Raw genomic sequence first — 25,451 nt, forward strand, 5'->3', positions numbered from 1 at the left:
TTCATTCTTTTGCTTATGCTGAGGAGTGATTTACTTCCAATTATGTGGTCAATTTTAGAGTAGGTGTGATGTGGTGCTGAGAAGAATGTATATTCTGTGGATTTGAAGTGGAGAGTTCTGTAGATGTCTATTAGGTTTGCTTGTTCCAGGTCTGAGTTCAAGTCCTGTATATCCTTGTTAATTTTCTGTCTTGTTGATCTGTCTAATATTGACAGTGGAGTGTTAAAGTCTCCCACTATTATTGTGTGGGAGTCTAAGTCTCATTGCAGGTCATTGAGAACTTGCTTTATGTATCGGGGTGCTCCTGTATCGGGCACGTATATATTTAGGATCGTTAGCTCTTCTTGTTGCATTAATCCTTTTACCATTATGTAATGCCCTTCTTTGTCTCCTTTTATCTTTGTTTGGTTTAAAGTCTATTTTATCAGACACTAAGATTGCAACTCCTGCTTTTTTTTTTTCTTTCCGTTTGCTTGGTAAATCTTTCTCCATCCCTTTATTTTCAGCCTATGTGTATCCTTGCATGTGAGATGGGTTTCCTGGAGACAGTACACTGATGGGTTTTGGCTTTTTATCCAATTTGCCAGTCTGTGTCTTTTGATTGGGGCATTTAGCCCATTTACATTTAAGGTTAATATTGTCATGCCTAAATTTAATCCTCTCATTTTGATGCTAGCTGGGTATTTTGCCCATTAGTTGATGCAGTTTCTTCATTGTGTTGATGCTGTTGATCATATGGTACGTTTTTTGAGTGGCTGGTGCTGGTTGTTCCTTTCTATGTTTAGTACTTCTTTCAGGAGCTCTTGTAAAGAAGGACTCATGGTGATGAAATCTCTGAGCAATTGTTTGTTCATAAAGGATTTTGTTTCTCCTTGGCTTATGAAGCTTAGTTTGGTTGTATATGAAATTCTGTGTTGAAAGTTCTTTTCCTTAAGGATGTTGAATATTGGCCCCCACTCTCTTCTGGCTTGTAGGGTTTCTGCTAATGAAGTTATTTCTTTCTGTTTCTTAGTTTTCCTTCTAACAGTCAGGCCCCCCTGCCATAGGACTGCTGGAGGTCCACTCCAGACCCTGCTTGCCTGGGGATCACCTGCAGTGGCTGTGAAACAGTAAGGGTTGCTGCCAGTTTTTTCTTCTGTTATCTCTGCCCCAGCAGGATACCTGCCAGATGTCAGCCTGAGCTCTCCTTTATGATGTGTCTCTTTGGTTATACGGGGATCTGGGAGCTGCTTGTGGAGACAGTCTGTCCCTTATCGGAGCTCAAGTGCTGAGCTGTGAGTTCCGTTGTTCTGTTCAGAGCTGCTGGGTATGTGTGTTTAAGTCTGCTGCAGCGGAACTCGTAACCGTCTTTTTTTCCCAGGTGCTCTGTCCTGGGAAGTTGGGGTTTTATTTGTAAGTTCCTGTCATTCTGCTGCCTTTTTTCAGTGATGCCCTGCCCAGTGAGGAGGTAGTCTAGTCACAGTCTGCCAGCAGAGGCGTTGCTGAGCCCAGCTGCTGTGTGAATTTCCTTGCAGTTTTGTTCATAGGGGTATAGTTAGGACTGCCTCAGTAATGGCAGTGTGCTTCAGTGATGGCAAACTGTCTCTGTAATGGCGGACTGCCTTGATAATGAGAGATTGCCTCGGTAGTGGTGGACTGCCTCAGTAATGGTGGACTGCCTTGGTAGTGGTGGACTGCCTTGGTAATGGCGGACTGCCTTGGTAATGGCCCTTCTCCCCACAGAGCTGGACCGTCCTGAGTCCAGCTGTGCTTGCTGTGAAACTCTCAGTCCGGAGTGTTTCAGACCTCTGGTCTTTGTGGGGATGGGACTGGCTGAGCCAGATCATCTGGCTCCCTGTTTCAGCCCCTTTTTTTCAGTTGAACGGGCAACTCTGTCGCCCAGGCGTTCCAGTCGCCAGTTGAAATGGCACCCGGATTTGTGTGAGTTTTTGTGCAGAGACCCACTGCACTGCCTGAAACAGCCTTGCTGGATACTCGTGGTGCTTTTTCACCCGGGAATCTTCTGGTCTGTGGGCAGAAAAAATTCGTTTGGAATTGCAGTGATCACTCATACTCTGCATTTTCACTGGGAACTGCAATCCAGAGCTGTTCCTATTTGGCCATCTTGGATCCCCCTATTGACTGATTATATTATTCTACTTTCTCAGGGAGAAAGAGAGGCAGACCTAGAGCCTGCTTCACTCGGAGTGACAGAGATCCACAGAAAAGAGTCCAGTCAAGAGGTAAAAAAGAAAAGAGGAATGCAATTTCAATAACTAAACATCTAATTTCCTATGCTTTATGCTGCATTTTCAGTAATAAACCTATTTCCTTAATTGTTTTATAGAGTTGTACTAACTATTGAGAAATGTATCCAGTTTAGCCATTTTCTGAAATGTGTCAAGGACAGAAGGAAGTGAGTTAGTGATGCATCTACAACCGGACCTCAGGGGCCCAGGGGACACTAAAGTGCTACTTTCACTGAAATGATACATTTCAAGGCAGGAGATAGTCCATTGCTGTATAAAGGGTATAACCTATAAGTTATTAATCTGAGCATCCTTTGGCTATACAGAAAGCCACGGGTTGCATACTAAAGGTTAACCAGAGTTGTGGTTAGAAATCTGTGTCCTAAGGCTTTTTGGCTTTTTTTTTTTCCTCTGACTGTTTGATCTTGTGCCGATCATTTGACCTTCTTTGACTTGGTTTCCTCATCTGGAAGCTAGAGGGTGAATTAGGCCAACCACCTTTTTTTTTTTTTTTTTTGAGGTGGAGTCTCACTCTGTCACCAGACTGGAGTGCAGTGGTGCAATCTCGGCTCACTGCAACCACCACCTCCCAGGTTCAAGCAATTCTCCTGCCTCAGCCTCCCAGGTAGCTGGGACTACAGGTGCACACCACCATGCCCAGCTAATTGTTTTTTTTTTTTTAGTAGACAGGGTTTCTACATGTTGGCCAGACTGGTCTTGATCTCTTGACCTCATGATCTGCCCACCTTGGCCTCCCTTATTAGTTCATCCCAGTCTAAATAGTCTGCCTTTTTCAAAACCAGTCTCAGGATCAAAGACAGCTCCTGCTGCCCATCATGGCCTCTACATCTCTGTTTGGAAGGGCAGGATTCACTGCTCATCCTCCTGTAGTTTCTTTGAAGAACTTTCACACCTACTTCTGTGATATCAGGTCCCCAGTTCCCTACCCACTGCCCAGTACAATTTTCATATTATTCTAGAGCTCCCTGAGCTCCTCTCTCAGCTGTGGAGACAGCTGTTGGAGGGAAAATGGAGCAAAGCAGAGAACAAAAGTAGAGGGCAGACACCGTTTCCATTAGGTTATCTCATCTCTCCTTCCTTGACCAGTCAGTGCTCAAATAGGAAGACTGATTATGGTCTCCCACTTCATCTCTGGCTACCTAACTGCAGCAAAACAGCATAGCTGGAGAGCTTCCATCAAACTAATGACCACAACTGTATGTTTCATTGTCATATAAGAATCAGTGGCGTGAACTACATTGGAAGTTAAAAGGGTTTTACTGAAGTCTAATTTCTCCAATAAAGCATTCTATTTTGTGTGAAATTTGAAAGGTAAAATTGGGGTACACATTCTGTAGTTATGTATCAAAAATGCCACTTGGAAGAAAGTCCTTGAAACTCTAGAGATTTTTCGAGTAGAATTTCTTAAACACTCTTTGTGGCTTTATAGGAATTACCTCAGTGGGGAGGGGGGATGTGACTTTGCAAAGTGAGACATAATGAAGAAATCCTCTTTCAGCTTCAAGAAGGCACAAAGATAAAACTGTGGATTTTAAGGATTCTTTACTTCTGGTGACCTGTGGTGAGATGAAGGGGATTTTATACAAGGAGAAATTGAAACAAGGTGAGTTTTATTCTTTTTTAATTTGCAGCTCCTCTCTGAAGGCATCACAATTAGTGGGGAAATTATCCATGTGAATTACACATCATTCAAGGACTTTTTGGCCCCAGATTGGCTTGAGGGAAGGAGGAAGGGATCCCTAAGATGACATTTTCAGACTTTAAGAAATCACATCCATCACATCCATTAGATGCTCACTCACACATGGAGTGTCCACGGGGTGCCCAAAGAATCAAAGAGAAGTGCAGGTCAATTCACAGAAGAACGTCAATTCACAGATGGAAAATGTCACGTATTTTATCAAGAGTCAGACAGAAAAGGGAAGAGGCCCTCAGTCTCGACCTTCATATTCTTTCTTCCTTCTGGAGTCCTGTCACCAAGGCAGGGTACTTGACTTAGGGTGACAATCTCAGGTTTTAAAATTAGGAAGCCCAAGTTCCAGCCTTTGCTGTGCCAGGAGTTTCATTCTGAGTAGAGAAGGGGGCCTTTCTGAACATGAAATTTCTCATCCAAGAGAGGGAAGAATAATTAGACACCTGGCTCATGATATAGCTGTGAGAACTACTCTTTACATATTAACGTAAAATATTTTGTGATTGAAAGGTATAAAATTTGCTACTAATGTCTATCAGAATGACCTTCATCTCAGACCTCTTTTTTTTTTTTTGAGACGGAGTTTCGCTCTTGTTACCCAGGCTGGAGTGCAATGGTGCGATCTTGGCTCACCGCAACCTCCGCCTCCTGGGTTCAGGCAATTCTCCTGCCTCAGCCTCCCGAATGGCTGGGATTACAGGCACGCGCCACCATGCCCAGCTAATTTTTTTTTTTTTTTGGATCTTTAGTAGAGACGGGGTTTCACCATTTTGACCAGGATGGTCTCAATCTCTTGACCTCGTGATCCACCCACCTCGGCCTCCCAAGTGCTGGGATTACAGGCTTGAGCCACCGCGCCTGGCCTCAGACCTCTCTTAACTTGGTTCTTTGAGCACCAATTAATACAAACGTTTTCATTGTAATTATTTTTAAACAGCTTTACTGAAATATAGTTCACATATCATACAACTCACCACTTAGAGTATGCCAATCAATGATTTTTTTTGTATTTTCACAGGATTGTACAGCAATTATTATCATCTAATTTTAGAACAATTTGTCCCTCCACAAAAGAAAAACCCATGTCAATTAGCAGTCAATGTCCATTCCCACCTTACCCCAATGCCCAGCCCTGAGTGCGGCTAATCTATTTTCTGTTCTATAAATTTGCCTATTCTAGACATTTTCTACAAATGGAATCCTGTAATACATACCCTTTCATGACTGGCTGCTTTTAATGAGTATGGTGCTTCAAAGTTTATTCATAATGAATGTATTGGTACTTCATTTCTTTTATTGATAAATAATATATTTCATTGTATAGATACACCACATTTTGTTTATCCGTTTATCAACTTGGATTATGTTCAATCTTTGGCTGCTATAAATAATGATATTTTGAGCATTCATGTAACAAATTTGGTGTGAACATATTTCAATTCTTTGGAGTGTATATTCAAGAGAGGAATTGCTGAGTCAAATAGTAATTCTATTTTTAACTTACTGAGGAAACACCAAAGTGCTTTCCACAGTGGCTGCACTGTTCTATATTCCCACCAGATACGTATGAAGGCTCCTGTTTCTCTACCCACTCACCAACACTTGTTATTGTCTATCTTTTTTGTTATGATCATCCTAGTGGGTGTGACGTGGTATCCCATTGTGCTGTTTCTCTACCCACTCACCAACACTTGTTATTGTCTATCTTTTTTGTTATGATCATCCTAGTGGGTGTGACGTGGTATCCCATTGTGCTGTTTCTCTACCCACTCACCAACACTTGTTATTGTCTATCTTTTTTGTTATGATCATCCTAGTGGGTGTGACGTGGTATCCCATTGTGCTGTTTCTCTACACACTCACCAACACTTGTTATTGTCTATCTTTTTTGTTATGATCATCCTAGTGGGTGTGATGTGGTATCCCATTATGGTTTTGCTTTGCATTTCCCTAATGGCTGATGGTGTTGAGCATGTGACTATCTTTTATATATAACTTAAATTTTCTATTAGATAACATTTTATAATTATTTTTAAATATCAGCTAGCTATGGTTGCAGAGATGAGAAAATCTCTGTTCAATAATGCCATAAAACGGAATGAAAAATGTTGTAATAGAAGGTGCACGTGTTGCTGGTGTGGCCTTCGGAGCCACAGGGCACCTATCTGAGACTGTACCTCTAAATGAGGATTCTGCCTCCACATTGCCCCCAAAGCCTTCTGCAGACTCAGGCCTGGTCTCTACCCCAGTATTCAACAGCAAATTGGAATCCTCTCGTCTCTCAGAATCACTTGCTTTTCCTTCTGTAAGTGCTTCTGAAGCACTTTTAAAAGATTGCTCTTGATAACGATCACTTTCTTTATGGATGAAAGAGGAAGAAATGTGCACCCCCACCAGGAAATGTCCTTAGAGGGGACTTTCAGGCTGGATTTGGGGCCTCTGAAATCTGAGAGGGAAGGCCAGACCCTCCCACTGTTGATCTTGATCACAAATTGTGTGGTTCTAGATTCAGTGTGGTGAGCGGCCACAGTCTGAGCACTGGGAAGAAAGAGGGCTCAGGATCAACTTACCCTGGTCTTACAGGAATCCCGGTGAAGTGTATACAGACTGAGGATGGAAATTGGTTCACCCCCAGGGAATTTGAAATCAAAGGAGGCCACGAAAGATCAAAGAACTGGAGGCTGAGTGTGCGCTGTGGCGGGTGGCCCCTACAACGGCTGATGGAGGTATTCCAGTGACAAGGGACCAGACCCGTGCCCTGCTTTGTTGTACCCTAATAATAAGGTCACTATGTATCCAGCAAATAATAGTTGAGTAAAAGCTAAAGGTTTGATGACAGTGAGTTTATTCTGTCACTCAGGTGAGAGGAGCCCCATAACCATAACCACACTCCAGTGCATACCCACTGATGTTGTACCAGGGGCTCATTGAGAATAGACACAGAAACTTGGAGGAGGGAAAGATCATTCTGACTAGGGTGCATGCAGACAATTTTATGATCTGGAAAAAAAGAAGAGCATTGATAGTCAAGCAGTGCAAGAAGACACTTCAGAGAAAAAACGACCTGAAAACCAGAACCATAGTAAAAGTATTAATAGCTCTGTGGATTTAGGTAGGTGGGTTGTGTTCAGTAAGGCACAATTCAGCAATTGGGGCTGTTTGTGGAGCGCTTTAATCCAGGCTAAGTAATTCAAATCTGTAATTGAGATAACAAGGAATCAATGAAATCTTCTGAGATTGGAAATGATACTTAGAACAATATTTTAGACAGCAATGGGACTTTGAAATGCCTTTACTGTCTCCCCTGCTAAGAAACTCAGTCTAGAATGCTCAGCTCCAATGCTACCCTCTTCTCTAAATATTCACTGACCTAGCCATTGGCCATCCCTTCCCAGGGTTCCTATACCCCCTACTAATGCCTTTTTTCACTGTTTATATTTATCCTTCTGTAAGTGCTTTTTGCCTCTAGATCCCTTTAGGTTTGTCTGTCTTCATGTACCCAAGATTGATTGGAATGACTGACACCCAGTAGCATGCAGTAAATGTGTGCAGCTTGGATAGCTCTGGTGTAGGGACTCCAGCTGGAGTGGCACTGGTGGGACTGGAAAAGAAGTGATAGATGGTAGGAGATTGTGAGGGAAAACCTCTTAGGACTCAAGAAAGAAGCTCAAGAAAAGGGAAAATGGTCCTGAAGATGATTTTCTGGCTTCTGTTGATTGAAGTCTAGAAGCACAGGTGAAGAGAGGGAGATGACTACTCATTCATTCAGACACCTTGGGTTGGAGCTGGCAGTGGAACATTCAGGTAGAAATATCTGGAAGGAGGTTGGAGATGCCAGATTCACAAAGCAAAAACAGGCTGACCATATACCTTGTCTGTTTGTTTGTTCTATCATTCAGGAAGGATCTCTACATAACCCTTCAAGAATTTATTATGGGAAGAAAAAGGTGATTGTTACATAATTTTCTACATCTTCTTGTCACAACTGATTTAACATGTATGACATCTTATTTTATGAAGCCTCCAATTGCATAATTGTAATTAAGCTTTCACCTTCTCCACTACCTACGTTTAATATTTTTTGATATGTGCCTCAGACTTACTACTTTGAATACTGTGTCTATCTAAAGCCAGGTCCTCTTTGGATATTAAACCATATCAGATGGAGACACTGAGAAGCCATCAAAACAGACCTCCTGTATGTGTTTTAGCACAGATGCAAATGTTTTAAGAGTGTCAAAGTTGGAAAATCAAATATGGTCATGGAATACATAAAAATATTTTATAATAAGACGAAGGTATCATCTCTAACTCAAAAACAGATTTTTTTTGACTGATGTTACTATTTTCTAACTTTTGTGAAATCCAATAGGGCAAACGTTTGCTCACAGTCACTTGAGACACATATGAAACCATATATTATTTTGTGAAATAGGCAAAATAAGAATCTTTCTTTTCTGATCTTTCACATCCACTTTCACCTTCCAAAAAAATGTATACACAGACATACAGAATTCTTTCTCAACAGGAAATTATTTCCCTTTGTCAGGATGGTGCCACTGGGGAGGAAAATCTCAAAAGGTAGATGTATTTTTTAGGAAGGACTGACCAGGAAAATCTTTTATGTTGATGCCAACTCTTTGGCTCTACCAGAGGGACTGTAGAGACCTGCCTTTTAATCTGTGAAAGTGATTTTTCCTTCTCTTAAAGAAAGCAACAAATAGATTAAGTGCAGTGCAGATTCAGGACAAAGTGATAGTTTTTCCAAGACTCAGTATGAATGACAACCTGAGGGGGTGGGGAGGGGAAAAGGGTCATCCTTATACACTTTAGGTAGAAATATCATCCAAGACATTCACAGACTTCTAAAACAGGTCACACACAGCTTGCCACTGGGCCTCATATTCCACTGGGAACCTGGGATCCAGGCATTTATATTATCTGATATTCTGGCTGATTTGAACTCTCAGCCTCTGAGACATTTCATCCACTGGTTTTCCTGAAGGGAAACTATTGTGTCACCTATTCAGTGAGTATGCTAAACACCAGCATCTCTACCTTTCCCCAGGTGCCAAGAGTAACTCAGTCTAGATGACCCTAGCTGCTGGCCTAGCAATTGCCAACTAACTAACTGTCCTCTTATTCTGAGATACAACACTTAGCAGCAACAAGCTGTTGACTCTATATTTTGTGTCTCCTCGTGGAGAGAACAGGAGGTCGCTTAAGTGGCAAATCCAGGATCCATTACGAACTCCATGGATCCTCTGTGCCTCTCAGAGCTTCTCTTGCTTGTAGAGCCACTTGGCTTCTGGAAACTTCAGTGTCACTCTCAGTGCCATATGATAGCATCTCTGCTCAGGCTCATGACAGGGCCACATAAACCTTTTGTTGGCAGCTGAGGTGTTGTAAAGCAATCTGATATACTCACCTAGAATAATTGTGTGCTAATGTTTGCTTAAGAGACTCCAGTAATTTCTTTCTTTTTTTTTTTTTTGAGATGGAGTTTTGCTCTTGTCATTCAGGTTGGAGTGCAGTAGCACCATCTCGGCTCACTGCAAGCTCTGCCTCCAGGTTCAAGAGATTGTCCTGCCTCAGCCTCCCAAGTAGCTGGGATTACAGGTGCCCATCACCATGCCTGGCTAATTTTTTATATTTTTAATAGAGACGGGGTTTCACAACATTGGGCAGGCTGGTCTCGAACTCCTCAAACACTATTCATTTATTCACCTATTCAACATATACTTACCAAGTACATACTAAATTCCAATGGCCATTACAGAAGATTGACCTCAAAAATCATTTCGGGCCAGGCATGATGACTTGAGCCTATAATGCTAGCATTTGAGAGGCTGACTTGAGCTCAGGAATTGGAGACCAACCTGGACAACAATATGAGATATCACCTCTACCAAAAAAAAAAAAAAAATACGCAGGCATTGTGATCATACCTATAGTCCCGCCTACTCAGGAGGCTAAGGTAGGAGGATCACTTGAGCCTGGGAGGTCGAGGCTATAGGAAGCTATGATTTCATCATAACACTCCAGCCGGGGTGACAGAGTGAACCACTGAAATTAAATAAATAAAAGGTTGTTTCATATTGTAAACATAGATGAATTACAAATGGGTGGGGGGTGGGAGATTCTAGGCTAATCCAAGAAGCAATGAGTGACAAGGTTACCTCTCAGGTGCTTGTCTTTGGATCACACTTGTTTATGGCCTCTGTGCCCTGGGCTAGAGACAAAAGCTGTGGCTGCCTGTATCCCAGAAGGGAAGGATGCCAAGTCATGCAGTGGATACCCAAAAGCAGTCTAAATAAATCTAGTAGGTTACCTCTTAAAAGTCAGTCAATCTGACATCTTCTTGTGATTTGGATAGAAAAGAGAGCAGGAGACTTTCAGGAAGAAGAGCTGCAGCGCAGAAGACCTTGGAGGTGTTTTATCACTAGGGCTGTGTCCCCAGGGGAGCTGGAGAAAGCAGTGTTCTTCTACTCTGGGACAATTCCATGGCCTCCAGGACTCTGGACCTTAGGTCCCCGGAGGCTATGGGGGATGAGTCCTCAGCCTGATTATTATTGAAGCTCCTCTGGGTGGGATGACACAAAGGCCAAGTTTAGGAGATATGCCTGAGGGCCCGTTGGAGTAAAAGGACAAGTAGAGTTTCTCTGACTTGGCTTTTGCAAACTAGATCCAGACTCCCTGCAAGGAATGGGACTTATGTTGGGTTGAATGGTAATAACTGGGCACTTTCATTCTCTCAGTAGATATGTAGGTTCATAAAATCAGATGTGAGGGAAAAGGAAGACTGTTTAAAAAAAAAAAACTTTAGACAAAATAAATTTAATAGCATTTATTGGGGTAAAGAGGAATTTATGAATTGGGCAGCACTCAGAACAAAGAGAAGTTTAGAGAGCTCTTCTGCAGCAGTCCAGACAGTGAGGCCAACACAGGAGTAAGACAGAGAAACTATATTTAATGGGTTATCATGGAAAGATGCTAATTAGAGGTTAGATGGTGGATTCTAGTTGGCAAATCTCTAGTTTCATTTTACTGTTTACATCAGGTTTCAATTTGCTTACTTAGGAACTTAAAGCACTAAAGCCACCCCAGCCTGCTTACAACTGGTTCCTGAATCCCTTCAAAGATGACTATTTAAATAAGTGATAGATGGAAACAACGCATTCAATATTGTAAATCAACCTTTCTGGTTTTTTTGTTGTTGTTGTTTAAACAGGGAATACTGAAGTCTCACAAGAATACCTCAGTTGACCCTTGTGTAAGTACAAATTCTGAACTATTACTCCCAGAATGTCCCACTCCTTTCTCCAGGCATATGTTCTGTGTCATGACTGCTATTCCCTGAAGCATGTTCAGTCTCAGTTGGAGTATGTTGCTGTGTGTGATGAGCAAAGAATACCAGATGCATCCCCCAAGCCAGGTACATGTGCCTATGCCTTAGATGTCTCATTGTGAAAGAACTCTTTCCATCTGCTTCAGTGGAATCCTTCCAAAGTCCTTATTTCCCCTGGAAAGTAAGTATAGGAGGCTGAGCTCTAGACCCCTGAGGTCTCCAGAGACAGAGCTTGAAGTGGTAAGGGGTAGGGCTGGCCTGGTGATTACAGGGAAGGGTCAAATGTGAGAGGATAAGAGCATTTTCAAGTAAGTGGAGTGGATGAAAGGGAAAAATCCCAAAAATGCACTCCAAGTTGCAGGTAGAGCTAAAGATGGTCTTAAGCATCAGCCAGAAGGAACAGGCCAGGCCAAGCTATTACGTTCAAGGTGCGGAGCCTGTCATTAGTCCTATAAAGGAATGGCTCAGGGAAGCCGTTAGGGTGCTGAGCTGGTTAGGACTGAAACCATCATGACCTAGCAAATCATGAGGCATTTTTACTCAACTTCTTATCTGGTGCTCAGTACTATGCACACCTTCTGATCCCATGGGCCCCATCCATTCTCTGCTTGCTATATGGCTGCCTGCTTTGGGTTCTGCTGAAATCATAGATGGGTCCCTTCTGTAAATGAAGTTGTGGTTTGATTGTTTTCATTGCAGTGAAATGTCTATTTTAGGCAGGGTCACCTTCTTGGACAACTGTAGGGGGCAGCACTCACACAGAATATCATGCAATAACACCGACACATGATACTTAACAGAGGAGGGATAAGCAAATAGTTTTATATACACCTTACCTCCAAAGCAATCCTCCAACAAGATTTAGGTCTTATCCACACTGATTTTGATGCCCAGCCAATTCAAGGACTCATGAATGGTTAAAACAGCCCTTGAGGTCCGTGTTTCTGTGACTGATTTTGTATGGGCTAAACATGGAGGTTTAGGTCTCACAGCCCACAGCCAGATGTGTGTGGGGAGAAGAGGAAAACGGTTCCAGCAAAGGTATGGTCACCTCTGTTAATACTTTTTCCAAGGCCAGTAACAACATTGACTTATAACATCCCCATGCCTCCATAACCAGACTTTGCTCAGGTTGAATCTGAAATTGGGCTTCATCCTACAATCACCTGAAGAGCTTTTAAAAATGTTGTTGACTGGACCCCATTTCTAAGAAAATTCTAAATTAGTCTGTGCTCTGTGTGACTTGAACATTAGGATTTTTTTTTAGATCCCCAGATGATTCTGATACATAGAATTGCCCATTCTGTTACCTAAAGAAGAACACCCGTGCCTGCGCCTCAACCCTAACCCATTGATTCAGAATCTCTGGTGTTGGGTTCAGGACGTTAGAATTTTTTTTTTTTTCCCTGAGATGAGTCTAATGTACAGCCAAGCCAACAAGCAAAGACCAGGGAAATCAAATCTCTTCATAAACAGATACGGGTTTGGAGAAAAAAAAAATGGCAGATAGGAGGCAGGACTAATTTCCACCTCCAACTCAGATGGACAGAACAGTGTGTGGAGACTCATATCGTGAACTTTTGCTACAAGAATCACCACAGGAACATCCCAGCAAAACAAGGAATTCACAGACCCTTTCAGAGAAGTGGCTCACCACTGCAAACTCTGTGAGAGAGCCAAAAATCTGTGAGTTCTCTAAGTGTGAGAGGTAGAAAGTCCATCTCTGAACACACAACCTCACTGAAGAACCTGAAAATCCAGATCACAAGAGAAGGATTTCACCTAACCTAGAGCTGAAATAAATTTAGAGAGCTGGTTAAAATAGAAAAGTAGAAGCAGCAGCAGAAAGAGCCTGTAGACACTCCACACAGGACCATGTGGGGGCTGTGCTCAGGAACAGAGGAAACAGCCAGGGACTCTGTAGGGTGGGCTGTCCCCTGCTTCCAGAGGGAGAAGGTGATTGGCTTGTTTGAAGAATTTCATGGTTGGAAGGGGAATAAAATCAGCTATTCAAAAATAAGCAGAACTTGCAAGCAGTCCTCTTGATAAGAAGTGTTGGTAGGAAGCCTTACCTGCAGCAGCAGAGCTGGGGGAGAACTTGTAGATTAGGCCATTCTGGGCCCTCCCAGTGTCACCAGATGTCCAGGCTGCACATAATATTGAACTGTAATTATAGTCCTTGTAGCACTTTTCCCTTGAATGACAAAGGGCTCAGACACAGACGGGTTCTTTGTCTTGAATACACGTGTATTTGTCTACAATACAGCATACGTGTATTGGTCTCTATATTTGCTCTATAAATTCCGTTGATTTTTAATGACTGGGATTTGCTCCACAACATGTGGACACAAATACGATCGTATTTTAACTTCTCCAAATCAAATTAAATCTGGCTAAAGGTCTCACATATTGAGACTGGTGAGAAATGTAGAATTAGTTGATTTACCATTATTTTTATGGAGCAAAGCACCAAGGGGGACCTGGCAATATGGCCAAATACAAACAGCTCCGATCTGCAGCTCCCAGCGAGATCAAAACAGAAGGCAAGTGATTTCTGCATTTCCAACTGAGGCACCTGGTTCATCTCATTGGGACTTAGTAGATGGTGGGTACAGCCCATGGGCAGTGAGCCGAAGCAGGGTGGGGCATTGCCTCACCTGGGAAGTGCAAGGCATCAGGGAGCTCCCTCCCCCAGCCAAGGGACTATGCCATAAGGAACAGTGCACCTTGGCCCAGATACTATGCTTTTCCCATAGTCTTCGCATCCCACAGGCAAGGAGATTCCCTTGAGGGCCTATGCAACCAGGGCCCTAGGTTTCAAGCACAAAACTGGGCAGCCATTTGGGCACACGTCGAGCTCGCTGCAGGAGTTTGCTTGTTTTCCACACTCCAGTGCTGCCTGGAACGCCAGCGAGGTAGAACCATTCACTCCACTGGAAGAGGGGCCAAAGGGAGCTGAACGGTCTAGCTCAGTGAATCCCACCCTCACAGAGCCCAACAAGCCAACATATCTATATAAAATATCTATATCTATATCTAGTATCTATCTATATGTATAAAATATATATAATATATATACATTTATTCACACACTATATATAGTAGGTATATACATATATATAAAATCTCCAATGTGATATATATACACACACACACAGTGGACTATTATTCAGCCACAAAAAAGGAATAAAATCCTGTCATTTGCAGAAACATGGATGGACTGGAGGTTATTATGTGAAGTGAATAAATCAAGCACAGAAAGAGAAATATTACATGTTCTCACTCATGTTTGAGGAACTGGAGGTTAATATGTTACGTGAAATAAATGAAGCACAGAAAGACATATATTACATGTTCTCACTCATGTTGGGGAGCTTAACAAGTGGATCTCATGGAAGTAGTGAATAGAACAGTGGATACCAGAGGCAGGAAAGGGTGGGGGTAGGGGAAGAATAGAAGGTGGTTAATGGGTACAAATAATATGGTTAGGTAGGAGAAATGAGTTCTAGTCTTAGAAATAAGTAGGAAAATTATAGTTAATAATTTATTGTTTGTTTCAAAATTGCTAAAAGGTAATCATTGCAATGTTTTAACACAAAAGAAAGGTAAATGCTTGAAGTGATGGATATCCCAGCTATGCTGATTTGATTATTACACATTGTATCCACGTATCAAAACATCACCTGAGTCTCCAAAACATGTACAAGTATAATAGATCAATTCTAAAAATACAAATGTATTTTTAGAATTGATCTATTATATATAATCAGAAAATTACTTTTTTCATTAAACTCAAGGAAATCTAGGTAGTAGAAAATAATGTAATTTAACAGCAGTAAGACATATCTACATGCTAATATGGAACAGTCTCCAAAATATTAAGTTAGAAAAGGGGAAGGGTATGTTAGTATTTGATTTTGTCTTTTATGAAAATTGTGTATATATGTATATATATTCTTATCCACGCATAAACTATTACTGGAAAGATTCCTAAGAAACATATTACTATCTCCCTCTGGTGAAAAGGAAAGAGATTTGGAAGCCCCAAGCATGCGAGTCTTACTTTTCATTGTTTATATTTTTCATTTTCTTTGAATGTTTACCATGTATATATATTATATCTTAAAATAAAATCAAAATTCTCTTTAAAATTAAAAAAAAAAAAAGAACATAGCACCACCTCTTTGGGCCCAGGAAATGAGGGTAGGGCCTCCGTCTTCAACACTGTATGGTTGGTCATTAGAGATGACACCTTCCCACCTTACAATCCAAATGAGCTAAGTCATGGGGGATCTACACCAGAGCCAAAGAGCTCTGTGCTCCTGAGGGCCCCCCTGGTCATCTGCACCCATGGTCCTTCCCCCTCAGAGATAGGCACACAGCTATCTAGATCTAGGCACAGAACCTACAGTCCAGGAACCCCTAACTAGGCCATCTCTTCAACTCATGGGGAACTTATGGCCAAGAATATGGCAAGTAATGATATCTCAGAAGCTTGTTCTATCATATGTAATTCTCTAGGTCTCCCTTTCATGAGCTGATTTGTAGTATAGGCAAAGGGATTTAACACTTTACTTCAAAACCTGATTTTATCTGCAGCATAATAGTTATTCAGATTCCAATAAAATCATCCTCTTGCTTTGTTACTAGTCTTTCTGTGTGATAGTCTCTGGTTTTATAAGGAAACATTTTATTCTGACTCATAGCCCTTCCTCCTGAACTTCACTGCAGACTAGGATTTGTTCTGAAATCTCCAGGCCATGATTTTCCTTTACATCCCAGTGAGAAGCAAGTGCTTGTCCACGCAGGTTACGCAAAGGCAGTGCCTTTATATATCCCAATAGAAGCAAATGCCTGTCCACGCAGGTTCACGCAAAGGCAGTGCCTTTATATATCCCAATAGAAACAAAGACCTGTCCACGCAGGTTACGCAAAGGCAGAGTGTTCTAGATGGCCCGGAGGGGGGCCTTCCTGAATCTTGCGGATCCCTGTGACATGGACACTGTTTTCCCTTCTAGATGAGAAACTTGGATGAGTGCGAGGTTTGCCGGGACGGAGGGGATCTGTTCTGTTGCGACACTTGTTCAAGAGTCTTCCATGAGGACTGCCACATCCCACCTGTGGAATCTGAGAAGTGAGTGACATGCAGGTGCCTCTCTTTCATCCTTTAGGGAACCTTCCACCTGCCATGTGCTCTCCCCAGCAGAGTGCCTGCTTGTGTTTAGCTGGGAAAGGAGCAGGTTCCTTGGGTACTGGAACCCAGCAGTGTGATCCAGAGAGCAGTGGGAGATGCTGGCAGCGGGAGGTTAATGTTCTCTGTGCTCTCAGGGACACCTCCTCTGATACGCTGAGGCCAGGTTGGGGACCCTTTGCCTATATACTGGTATTGTCCTTTCCTTCAAGTTTTGCAGCAAGGTCTCCTGTCCAAGGGGACTTGGGGCAAGAAACACCAGTTGTTTATGTTTTGTGCTTATTCATACAAGACAAGTGGCATGGTCCCATTGGGTTGATGGAGGCCCGAGGTCCCTGGAGCTGAAAGCCCAGTTTCTGATGCTCAGGCCTGGTAGGCAGGGCTCCTTGTGCTCCCAGCAGCTCAGACAGAGAAAGGAGAGCCACACTCACAGTGACACCACCTTCCTCAGGCTTTCACCTGCTGCTACCAGTGATGTGAGGGAAAGGACAATGGCTGGAGACCCCACATGCAGTTCTTGGATACTCTGGGAGGTGTTCCCCTGCCTCCCATAGCTGAACCCATCAACCATTCCTGAAGGAAGACAGTGGCAGCCACAAAATGGTGGCCATTTCCAGGGTCCCTGCCCTCTGCTCACCTAAGTCCAATCTCTCAGGTCCCCGTGGAGTTGCATCTTCTGCAGGATGAAGGAGTCTGCAGGAAGCCAACAGTGCTGTCAGGAATCTGAGGTCCTGGAGAGGCAGATGTGTCCTGAGGAACAGTCGGTGAGTCGGATACAAAGTCCAAACCTTCTCCTTTCCCCTCACACGTGGGAAGCACGAACAACCTCAAGGTCAGGGGAATGCACCAAAAGGAGCCTGCTCTTCCGAGCCACACTTTAGTTGCACTGATAGGCCACTACAACTTGTTTGCAGAAAAAATAACTCAGCCATGACATGTCTGTTTCCAAGAGCCACGCATGTTAGAGAAATCTGTGGAAGAAGGGTGTGAGTCCTGTGCTCTGTCTGGACATGCATGTGGGCTCACTCTCTCCACGCTGCTTCTCATTTACAGCCTCTTTCTTTTGCAGAAATGTGAATTCCTCCTCTTGAAACTCTATTGCTGTTCTGAGAGCTCCTTTTTTGCCAAGATTCCGTATTATTATTATGTAAGTAACAACAGCAACCCATGATTACAGGCTGCCATGACATTACCTGACCCTGAAAACAATGGACGCTTGTGAGATTTGTGATTTTAATCCTATGGAGCAAGAGCACAAGCTGTCATTAGTTACCTTCACTTTGTTGCATTTCTGCTGGATTTTATGCGAAGCCACAGAAGGTAGAGAGATTGAACTGTGCTGGTAGCCTTCCCACTGGTATTTTTGTCGCCAGATTAGAGAGGCGTGTCAAGGCCTGAAGGAGCCCATGTGGTTGGATAAAATCAAGAAGAGGCTGAATGAGCACGATTATTCCCGAGTGGAGGGGTTTGTACGAGACATGCGCCTCATCTTCCAGAACCACAGGGCATCATACAAGGTAGGTGGCTCTTCCCGCTTCCATTCGGTTTCTTTGCATTCTTCCCCTCATTTCCTGGTGCCTAGAAAATTAGTTTCCCTCATCCTGTATGTAATAAGCTTGCACAAGCAAGGTCCTGAAAGTGAGTGAATTTTTTTCAGTTCAGGACTTAGCTCGTCATAGTAAAGTAACAGTGAGTCCAAAGGTGTCTCTGCAACCAGAACTCTGGTTCCTGAGAGCTCATCCCCACCCGCCCCAGAGGTGACAGGAGCTCAGAGAGAGCAATTGAGTCCTGTCTGCTGCAGCATATAAAGAGAAGAATTTCATCTCAAAGTGGTATTGTGCTTCTTATCTGCCCCCAATCTCAGAAATCCCAAACTCTATATTACTTTGCATGTGAATAGACCATATGGTTAACAGGGATTGCCAGCAAGGAGTAGAAGTGATGGAGAAAGGAAGAAATCAGTGATCTTACCTTATACGCTCCACTATCTGAATTGGTGAAAGAGCATGGATCACTTTTCTAACCCACTGAAATAAGCAACCGAAGTCAAATAAGTAATAATCCCAACTATGCAAATGACTTCACTTTTCTGCCCTGTTAGTAAGAATCATGCTGGTAAAAAACAGAAGTTACTTTAGCTGCGTGAGTTTTCAAGTTTAACCTGGTTAATGTAACTTAGCGTGTTTAAGACAAGAGTCCTATACTTAACAATAGTGTATTTCACATTTCAGCATTGTTAAGAGAGTTAGTTTCAAATGTTCTCACCACAAAAAAATAATAACAATTTGAGGTGTGGGTATGTTAATTAGTTTGATTTGATGATTCCACGTAGCAGTCATAAATCACAACATTACTTTATACTCCAAAATATATGCCATTACCAATTGTCAACTTACAGGGCTTTATTTTTTAAAGACAAGAGCCCTGATCATTTCAGTTGAAAGGTGTCTAATGACACTAATCATGAGGAACATTGTTTTTGTCTTTATTATTTTTTTCTAGTACAAGGATTTTGGCCAAATGGGACTTCGACTGGAGGCTGAATTTGAGAAGAATTTGAAGGAAGTGTTTGCTATTCGGGAAACAAATGAGAACAGTTGACTAGTTAGTGGATGCTGAAGGCCTTCAGGAAATGGTACCCCAAAATATGCCACTGCTTTGCCACTTACTTCAAACTGAGGGCACTTGGGCACAGCACATGCAGGGAGGGGCTTTTCTCTGAGCCTCCCTCATCTGCCCAAAGACAAATCCTCCAAAAGAAATTCAATCATCATGAATCCCATCACCAACAATCTCATCAGCCAGGGAAGGGTAACTGGGACCACAGAGAAGGAGGTGGGAGGGGACACCAGCACAGCCAGACTCTCATCTTTTCTCCTGAGGGCTGCTCCAGACATTTATTACTCACAAGACCTTTTATCTGAAAAACCAACCAAGCTTTATTTAGGACACACTTCTTCCTTTCCCCCTCCCACTTGTCTCGCCACCTCCCTGCAGAATCCCCAGGCCCCTATTTTTCTTGATAGCTCAAGATGGTGTATGCGTGTCAATCATCTGACTCTTCTTGGAGTCTTGTATTTCATGGGACTCCTGTGCAAACATATATTATTAAAATTTTTATCCTCCTGTTAATCTACTTATGGCAATTTAATTCATTCATAGCTCAGCCAATGAACCTAGCAAAGTAGAGGGAAGCCATTTTTCACTCCCCTGCAAAGCTGTTGGTATCCTGGCACCATCTCCTCTTCTGGCCACGTCTTTTCATCCACAACTGCTGAGTGGTGGCTGCTAATGCCAGCAGTCACCAGAGTATTACCCTGGGTCTAATGGGACCAGCTTCACCTGGAGGTGACACCCCATGGCCTGAGGCCGACCCCTTTGCCTCAAAGCAGTACCAATGATGTGGTGTGAGGCTACTCTGTGCTCCCAGGAATCAGGCTGGAGCTAGTCTCCAGCTGTGGCCATATCCGGACTTAGCTTTTGACCACACTGTGCTGCTTCCCCTACTCCCTTCTGAGTGAACGCTCACCATAAATCTCCTGGTAAAGGAACTTCATCCCAGAATCTGCTTCTGGGGAAAGCAATCTAAGGTAATGGCCTAGGAAGCAAGCTCTGAGGACAGGACTCTGGAGTTGGATCACTGTCTAGCCCAATGGTGCTGGGTGGAGTATGGACAGTCCCAGGGCTGCTATCACTGAGCAGTTGCCCACACTTTCACCTGTAGTTAACTGGATGAGCTATAGGTGAAGGGGTAAAATAGCTGGTAAAATTGGCATTTAAGAAGTGAGGAAAAGTAACTATAATAAGTATGGGTTTTGGTGGCTATTGCTAGGTTCCATTAATGTCTTGAAAAGAGTAAATGACAGGCTTACATCTATTCATCACCACCCTAAAGAGAAGAGACCCTCATGCCTGCAGCTGGAAGGCTGCAGCAAGGAAGGTCTGATACAGGCCCTGATTTTATGAATCACAGAACTTCATAGAAGACTGAATTCGGGGCTCAGAGACTGAATTCTTAGCTCAGGGTGGTCTCTTATGCCAAAGTCAAGGCCTTAAAACTCACTTGCCCAGCTTCCAAACCTCAGCCAGTTCTCCATGAAATCCAGAACCCACTGATGGAAATGAGGATAATTTCTCATAAGGAAGAAACTTGTAAGTGTGCACAGCACTGATTCCCTCAAGTTTTCAAAGGAGGGCTCTATGGCCAAATACACATGCTGAGAAGAAAATACACAGATCTTTCAAGGGATGTTGAGTACAATGTCAGAGTTGATGCTAACCCCTGAGGACTCAAAGCACTATTGTAGCCCATGTTAGAGTAGAGTAGGTGGAGGTCAAGTAGTGTCCATCTCACAGTGGGCCCTCTGGATCCACAGAGCCACCCAGCAATAATTTAATCAGGATATACATTCATGCATACATCATAGTACATAGCAGTTGACTGACCTAGTTCCTCAACCTGTGGCTTCCTATGCTATGAAATAACAATGACTGTCTTAGGGAAGGCCAAGCTAAAGGCTCTCAAACTGAAGTTTCATGGTGAAAAAAGGTAAGTTAAAAGTAGTGTCACATTCTTGGGCTATGATAGAGATTAATGCCACCTACAAAGACTTGAAGGGGGCAGGGGTTGTTATCCCAGTTACATCTCCATTTTAATTCAGCTGTCTGCCCTCTGGGAAAGGTAGGTGGTTCATGCCGCTAAACAACCACTAGAACCTTAACCAAGGAGTAGCCTCAATTACAGTCGCTCTGCCAAACATGCTACCTTTATTATAGTAGGTTAGCACAGCCTAGCAAGTGATATGCAACTGTTAATATGGAAATGCTATTTTGAAGGATACAGCAGGATGTAGGTTGAGAAGCAATTCACATTCTTGGCCCAGCACGGTAGTGGGCACCTGTAATCCCAGCTACTTGGGAGGCTGAGGCAGGAGAATTGCTTGAACCCGGGAGACAGGTGGCAGTGAGCGGAGATCATGCCATTGCGTTCCAGCCCAGGAGACAGTGTGAGTCTCTGTCTCAAAAAAAAAAAAAAAAGGAAGCAATTTACATTCTCAAGGATTGGACAGCAGTATATTTCTTTACTGTCTTGCTCCAGGGCAAGGTGAATCCTGCTCTGTGTTATAGTATAGCCTTTCTGGACACTGCAATACATTACACTGGTCCACTGTACTGATGACAGTATGTTCATGGGCCTGATAAGTGAAAAATGTTGACTATTCTGAATGACTTATTAAGTCACAAACACTGAAAGTGATGGGAGAGAAACTTTACAAAGATTCAGAGATGTGCCTTATAGGTAAGCTTTCAGGGGTTCAGTGGTCTGGAGCATGTCAGAGCATCCCCTCCAAAGCTCCAAGCTATTGCAGCTCACACCTCCTACCACTAAGGAACCCAGAGCTTGGTGAGCCTCCCCAGGTTAGAAGAATCACCGTGGTTGACATTCTGATGCAAGTGATTCTAGGCTTCGTAATGTGGTTGTGTGTTTGGGAGGCAGGGAGTGGGGAGGCAGTGGGTATACCATCTTAATGAATAAGATGTGCTAATCAACAATGTCACATTAGTAAATATAGCTCTACATCATCCATGCCATACCTTCTCAAAACTGAATGACAGTTGGCTCTTTAGTTATTTTTGGTCTGGTAAGCATACTAATTTGTATTGAGAGGTAGCACAGGCTAGCATTTAAGAGCACAACCTCTGAAGTTAGCTCATGTAAGTAGAAGCCCAGCTCCTGCACTTCTCCACTGGCTGGCAGTGTGTCCATGGGAAAGCTACTCATCCTTCCCCTGTACTGTTTTATCTGTAAAACAGAGGCACTAGCAGTGAATAGCTCACTGGGTTATTGTGAGCATTAATGAGTTAATGTTTATTATGCACTTAGAAAGTGTCTGTCTGACCCTCCATGCAATACATATGTAATAAACAAGCAAACTTAAAAGATTAACATAAACACCCTTGTATCAATTCAGGCTCTTTGCCATCAAGAGAAACCCAATATATACTCAAAAGAATAGAAATCATTCCATTATAAATATACATGCACATGTATGTTCATTGCAGCAATATTTGCAATAGCAAAAGCATGCGATCAACCCAAATGCCCACTGGTGATAGACTGGATAAAGAAGATGTGGTACATATACACCATGGAATGCTATACAGCCACAGAAAGAAATTAGATCATGTGCTTTGCAGGGGCATAGTTTGCTCATTATCCTCAGCAAACTAATGTAGGAATAGAAAATCAAGCACCACATGTTCTCACTTATAAGTGGGAGCTGAACAATGAGAACATATGGACACAGGGAGGGGAACAACACACTGGGGACTGTTGTTGGGGGTGGGGGGGAGCATCAGGATAAATAGCTAATGCAGGCAGGGCATTACCTTGGCGATGGGTTGATAGGTGCAGCAAACTAGCATGGGCACATATTTACCTGTGTAACCTGCACATCCTGCACATGTATCCCAGAACATATAAAATAAACTTAAATTTAGGAAAAAAGAAAAGAATCTAATGCGAAGGAATCTAATCACAAAAGACCACATAATTGATTATTCCAGTTATATGAAATGTATAGAATGGGCAAATCCATAGAGACAGAAAGTACACTGACTGGTGGATGCCTAACTAAGGCTGGGAGGTTGAGGGGAAATGACCAAAATGTTCTAAAATTGATTGTGGTGATGGTGAAACAGGCTTGTGAACATACTATATAACTTTGAATTGTACAATTAAAATGGGTAAATCATATGGTGTGTTAATTGTATCTCAATAAAACTGTTAAAAATAAATTAAAAAGAGAGAAACGCAATTCATCTAGGCTAGACAAAAGTTACTTAGATGATGAAATACACAGTGCCTCACAGAAAGGGCCAAAAGGTGAGGGTACGTTGCTGGCAAACAGCCCCGGAAAACAGCAGGAATCGGAGCATTTCCAGGCAATCAAGCACCAGGAATGACACAGCCATCTCCTCAAGGATGTTACGATTTTACCAATTTTTTTTTTTTTTAACTCCTCACAATACTTCACTCAAAAGCTCAACTCCCCCCAGACAGTGTCTGGCTGGCCTGGCCTGCTCAAGAGCCAGCATTGCGATGAACAACCTCTCACTCCTGCACCCAGAAGGGAGAGCTCCTACACCAGGAGGAGGCTGGACAGCCAAGGGAATCACAGCTGACCAATAAAACCCACCTGGGACACTCACAGCCTGCACCACTGCTGCCTAATGGAGGAATAGCGTAAATTCCAGGCCAGTTAGAGATGCCACAGAGCTGGGGGCCACCAAGTTCCTTGAGTCCACAGGAGCAGGTAACTGTTTCCCCATTGCCCTGTGCGCAGAGGCAAAGGCTGATTTGGTCACAGTTCTAGAGGGAAGGGGGTCTGCCTTATACCACTGGACAACCAAGAACCAGGATTGGGGCCATACCTGTCATGCTGTCAGTCCAGCACACCTGGATTCAGAGAGATGAAGGAGCCCCCTGGGTTCCTACCCTGGCGGGTATGCCATGTCCCTGGGAGCTGCCAGGACCTGGTGCTCTCATGGTCCTGAGCTGGGAAATTATAGGCTCTCAGTAATGACCTCTCAGCTGGAATCTACCATAGTGAATCCTGGGTGTCAGCACACAGTCCTGAGCTGGGGAGAAGCGCCTTCCACCAGGGAGGAGGAGAGATGGCCCTGGGAGGCTTCACAAAGCTCTGGAATCAGAGCCCAGGAACTAAAGTTGTCACAACTGTGTTTCCTGTGACACCAAACTCACATATACACAGTGGGGTGCCATATATTTCCTAGTTATATGCTCAGGAAGTCAGAGCAGGAAGGAGACAGAGGGAAGTCCAGGACCTGAATCCCTTGGAGAGAGGTGGCTGCTTCAGTAAGTTCCTTAATCAAGTACTGGATTCAATACTGTCACTCAATCTCCTCCTCTAACAAAGGCAAAAAATACACTTAAACTCCTCTGCAAAAGTTTATATGTCTTATCTATGTAGATGGTTTGTAATTATTAGCTCCAACTGAAATTCTAGAATATCTGTGTCTATTCTCCAGGCGTATTATGTGCTTTGTTATTTTGTTTACTGAAATAAGTCCACTCCTGCGACCACAAAAGTACAGAGTATGCATAGTCCCAAGTCGTGTATCTCGTGACAAAGGTGGTCTTCCTGTTTGATGCTATATATAGTGGTGTCTCTTCTCTTGAGTGGGCACAGGGCCCAGGCGAGTCCTGTGGAACTTCTGGTACCTCCAGGACCAGGTCTGGGTGTGGGAGGGGGTAGGTTATTACTTAGGAGTGAGGAGCAGGGATTTCTGCCTCTGATATTATGGTATCCTAACCATCCAGGCCTCTTGAGGATGACAGCTAGAAACTCTGGACAGTAGTCAAAAACAATTGCCTGAGGCCTCGGCAAGGCAAATGAAACTCAGAGAGGCACTTCCTGTTTTTCATTGCCTGGCCCCCGGGAGCAGCCACAGTTTTGTGTGGGGCAACCAAAACTCTGATAGAAAGCCTACCTTCTTCCTGGTTGGCTGGTCCATGGGGAAAAACCCAGAGCAGCCAGACTTTCTGGGGAATGACGGGAAAATTCCAGAAGAAAGTCATAGGAAAGAACTCAAATTCTGTGTATGAACCTTCTCAAATCTCCGACTAATCCCTGGAACAAAGTGAAATTGGTGTGAACACAGGGCAGAGCTTTGCCCATTGGGGAAAAGAACGAGTGTAGCTTGAATCTAAACACAGAAATCACCTGCCAGAACAAAACTCTTTCTGTTCTGATCCATGCTAGAGCTGGCAATTAGCGGCCAATGCAGTCACTCTAGACACAGACTGGATACCCTGCAGATCAGTGTCATTAACCAGGTGTCTTCCCACCTTCTGCTATAACTTCTGTTCAGATCTTCTGGGCTGGAATTTTTTGTCTGACATGAAACCACCCCTTCCTACATGACATCAACACCGAGATATTTCTC

General features: G+C 43.3%; 1 protein-coding gene across 4 annotated transcripts in view; it reads left to right on the forward strand.

The window, feature by feature from the left end:
- The window catches only part of SP140L (SP140 nuclear body protein like), a 75,165-nt gene extending 55,552 nt beyond the window's left edge, over positions 1 to 19,613 (forward strand). For 3 of the 4 annotated variants that reach the window (XM_035306015.3, XM_008999683.5, XM_054258011.2), the window contains exons 9-18: positions 2,148 to 2,222; positions 3,748 to 3,852; positions 6,526 to 6,668; positions 7,842 to 7,889; positions 11,174 to 11,215; positions 16,309 to 16,424; positions 17,137 to 17,245; positions 17,551 to 17,628; positions 17,855 to 17,998; positions 18,984 to 19,613. In XM_035306015.3, coding sequence (XP_035161906.3) covers positions 2,148 to 2,222; positions 3,748 to 3,852; positions 6,526 to 6,668; positions 7,842 to 7,889; positions 11,174 to 11,215; positions 16,309 to 16,424; positions 17,137 to 17,245; positions 17,551 to 17,628; positions 17,855 to 17,998; positions 18,984 to 19,082 — 959 coding nt within the window. In that variant the 3' untranslated portion in view covers positions 19,083 to 19,613. The remainder of the gene's footprint in view (positions 1 to 2,147; positions 2,223 to 3,747; positions 3,853 to 6,525; positions 6,669 to 7,841; positions 7,890 to 11,173; positions 11,216 to 16,308; positions 16,425 to 17,136; positions 17,246 to 17,550; positions 17,629 to 17,854; positions 17,999 to 18,983) is intronic. The other variant, XM_008999684.5, reaches the window with a different exon arrangement.
- The last annotated feature ends 5,838 nt before the right edge of the window (positions 19,614 to 25,451 follow it).

The sequence above is a fragment of the Callithrix jacchus genome, chromosome 6, assembly GCF_049354715.1.
Source record: "Callithrix jacchus isolate 240 chromosome 6, calJac240_pri, whole genome shotgun sequence".
Classification (NCBI taxonomy): Eukaryota; Metazoa; Chordata; class Mammalia; order Primates; family Cebidae; genus Callithrix; species Callithrix jacchus.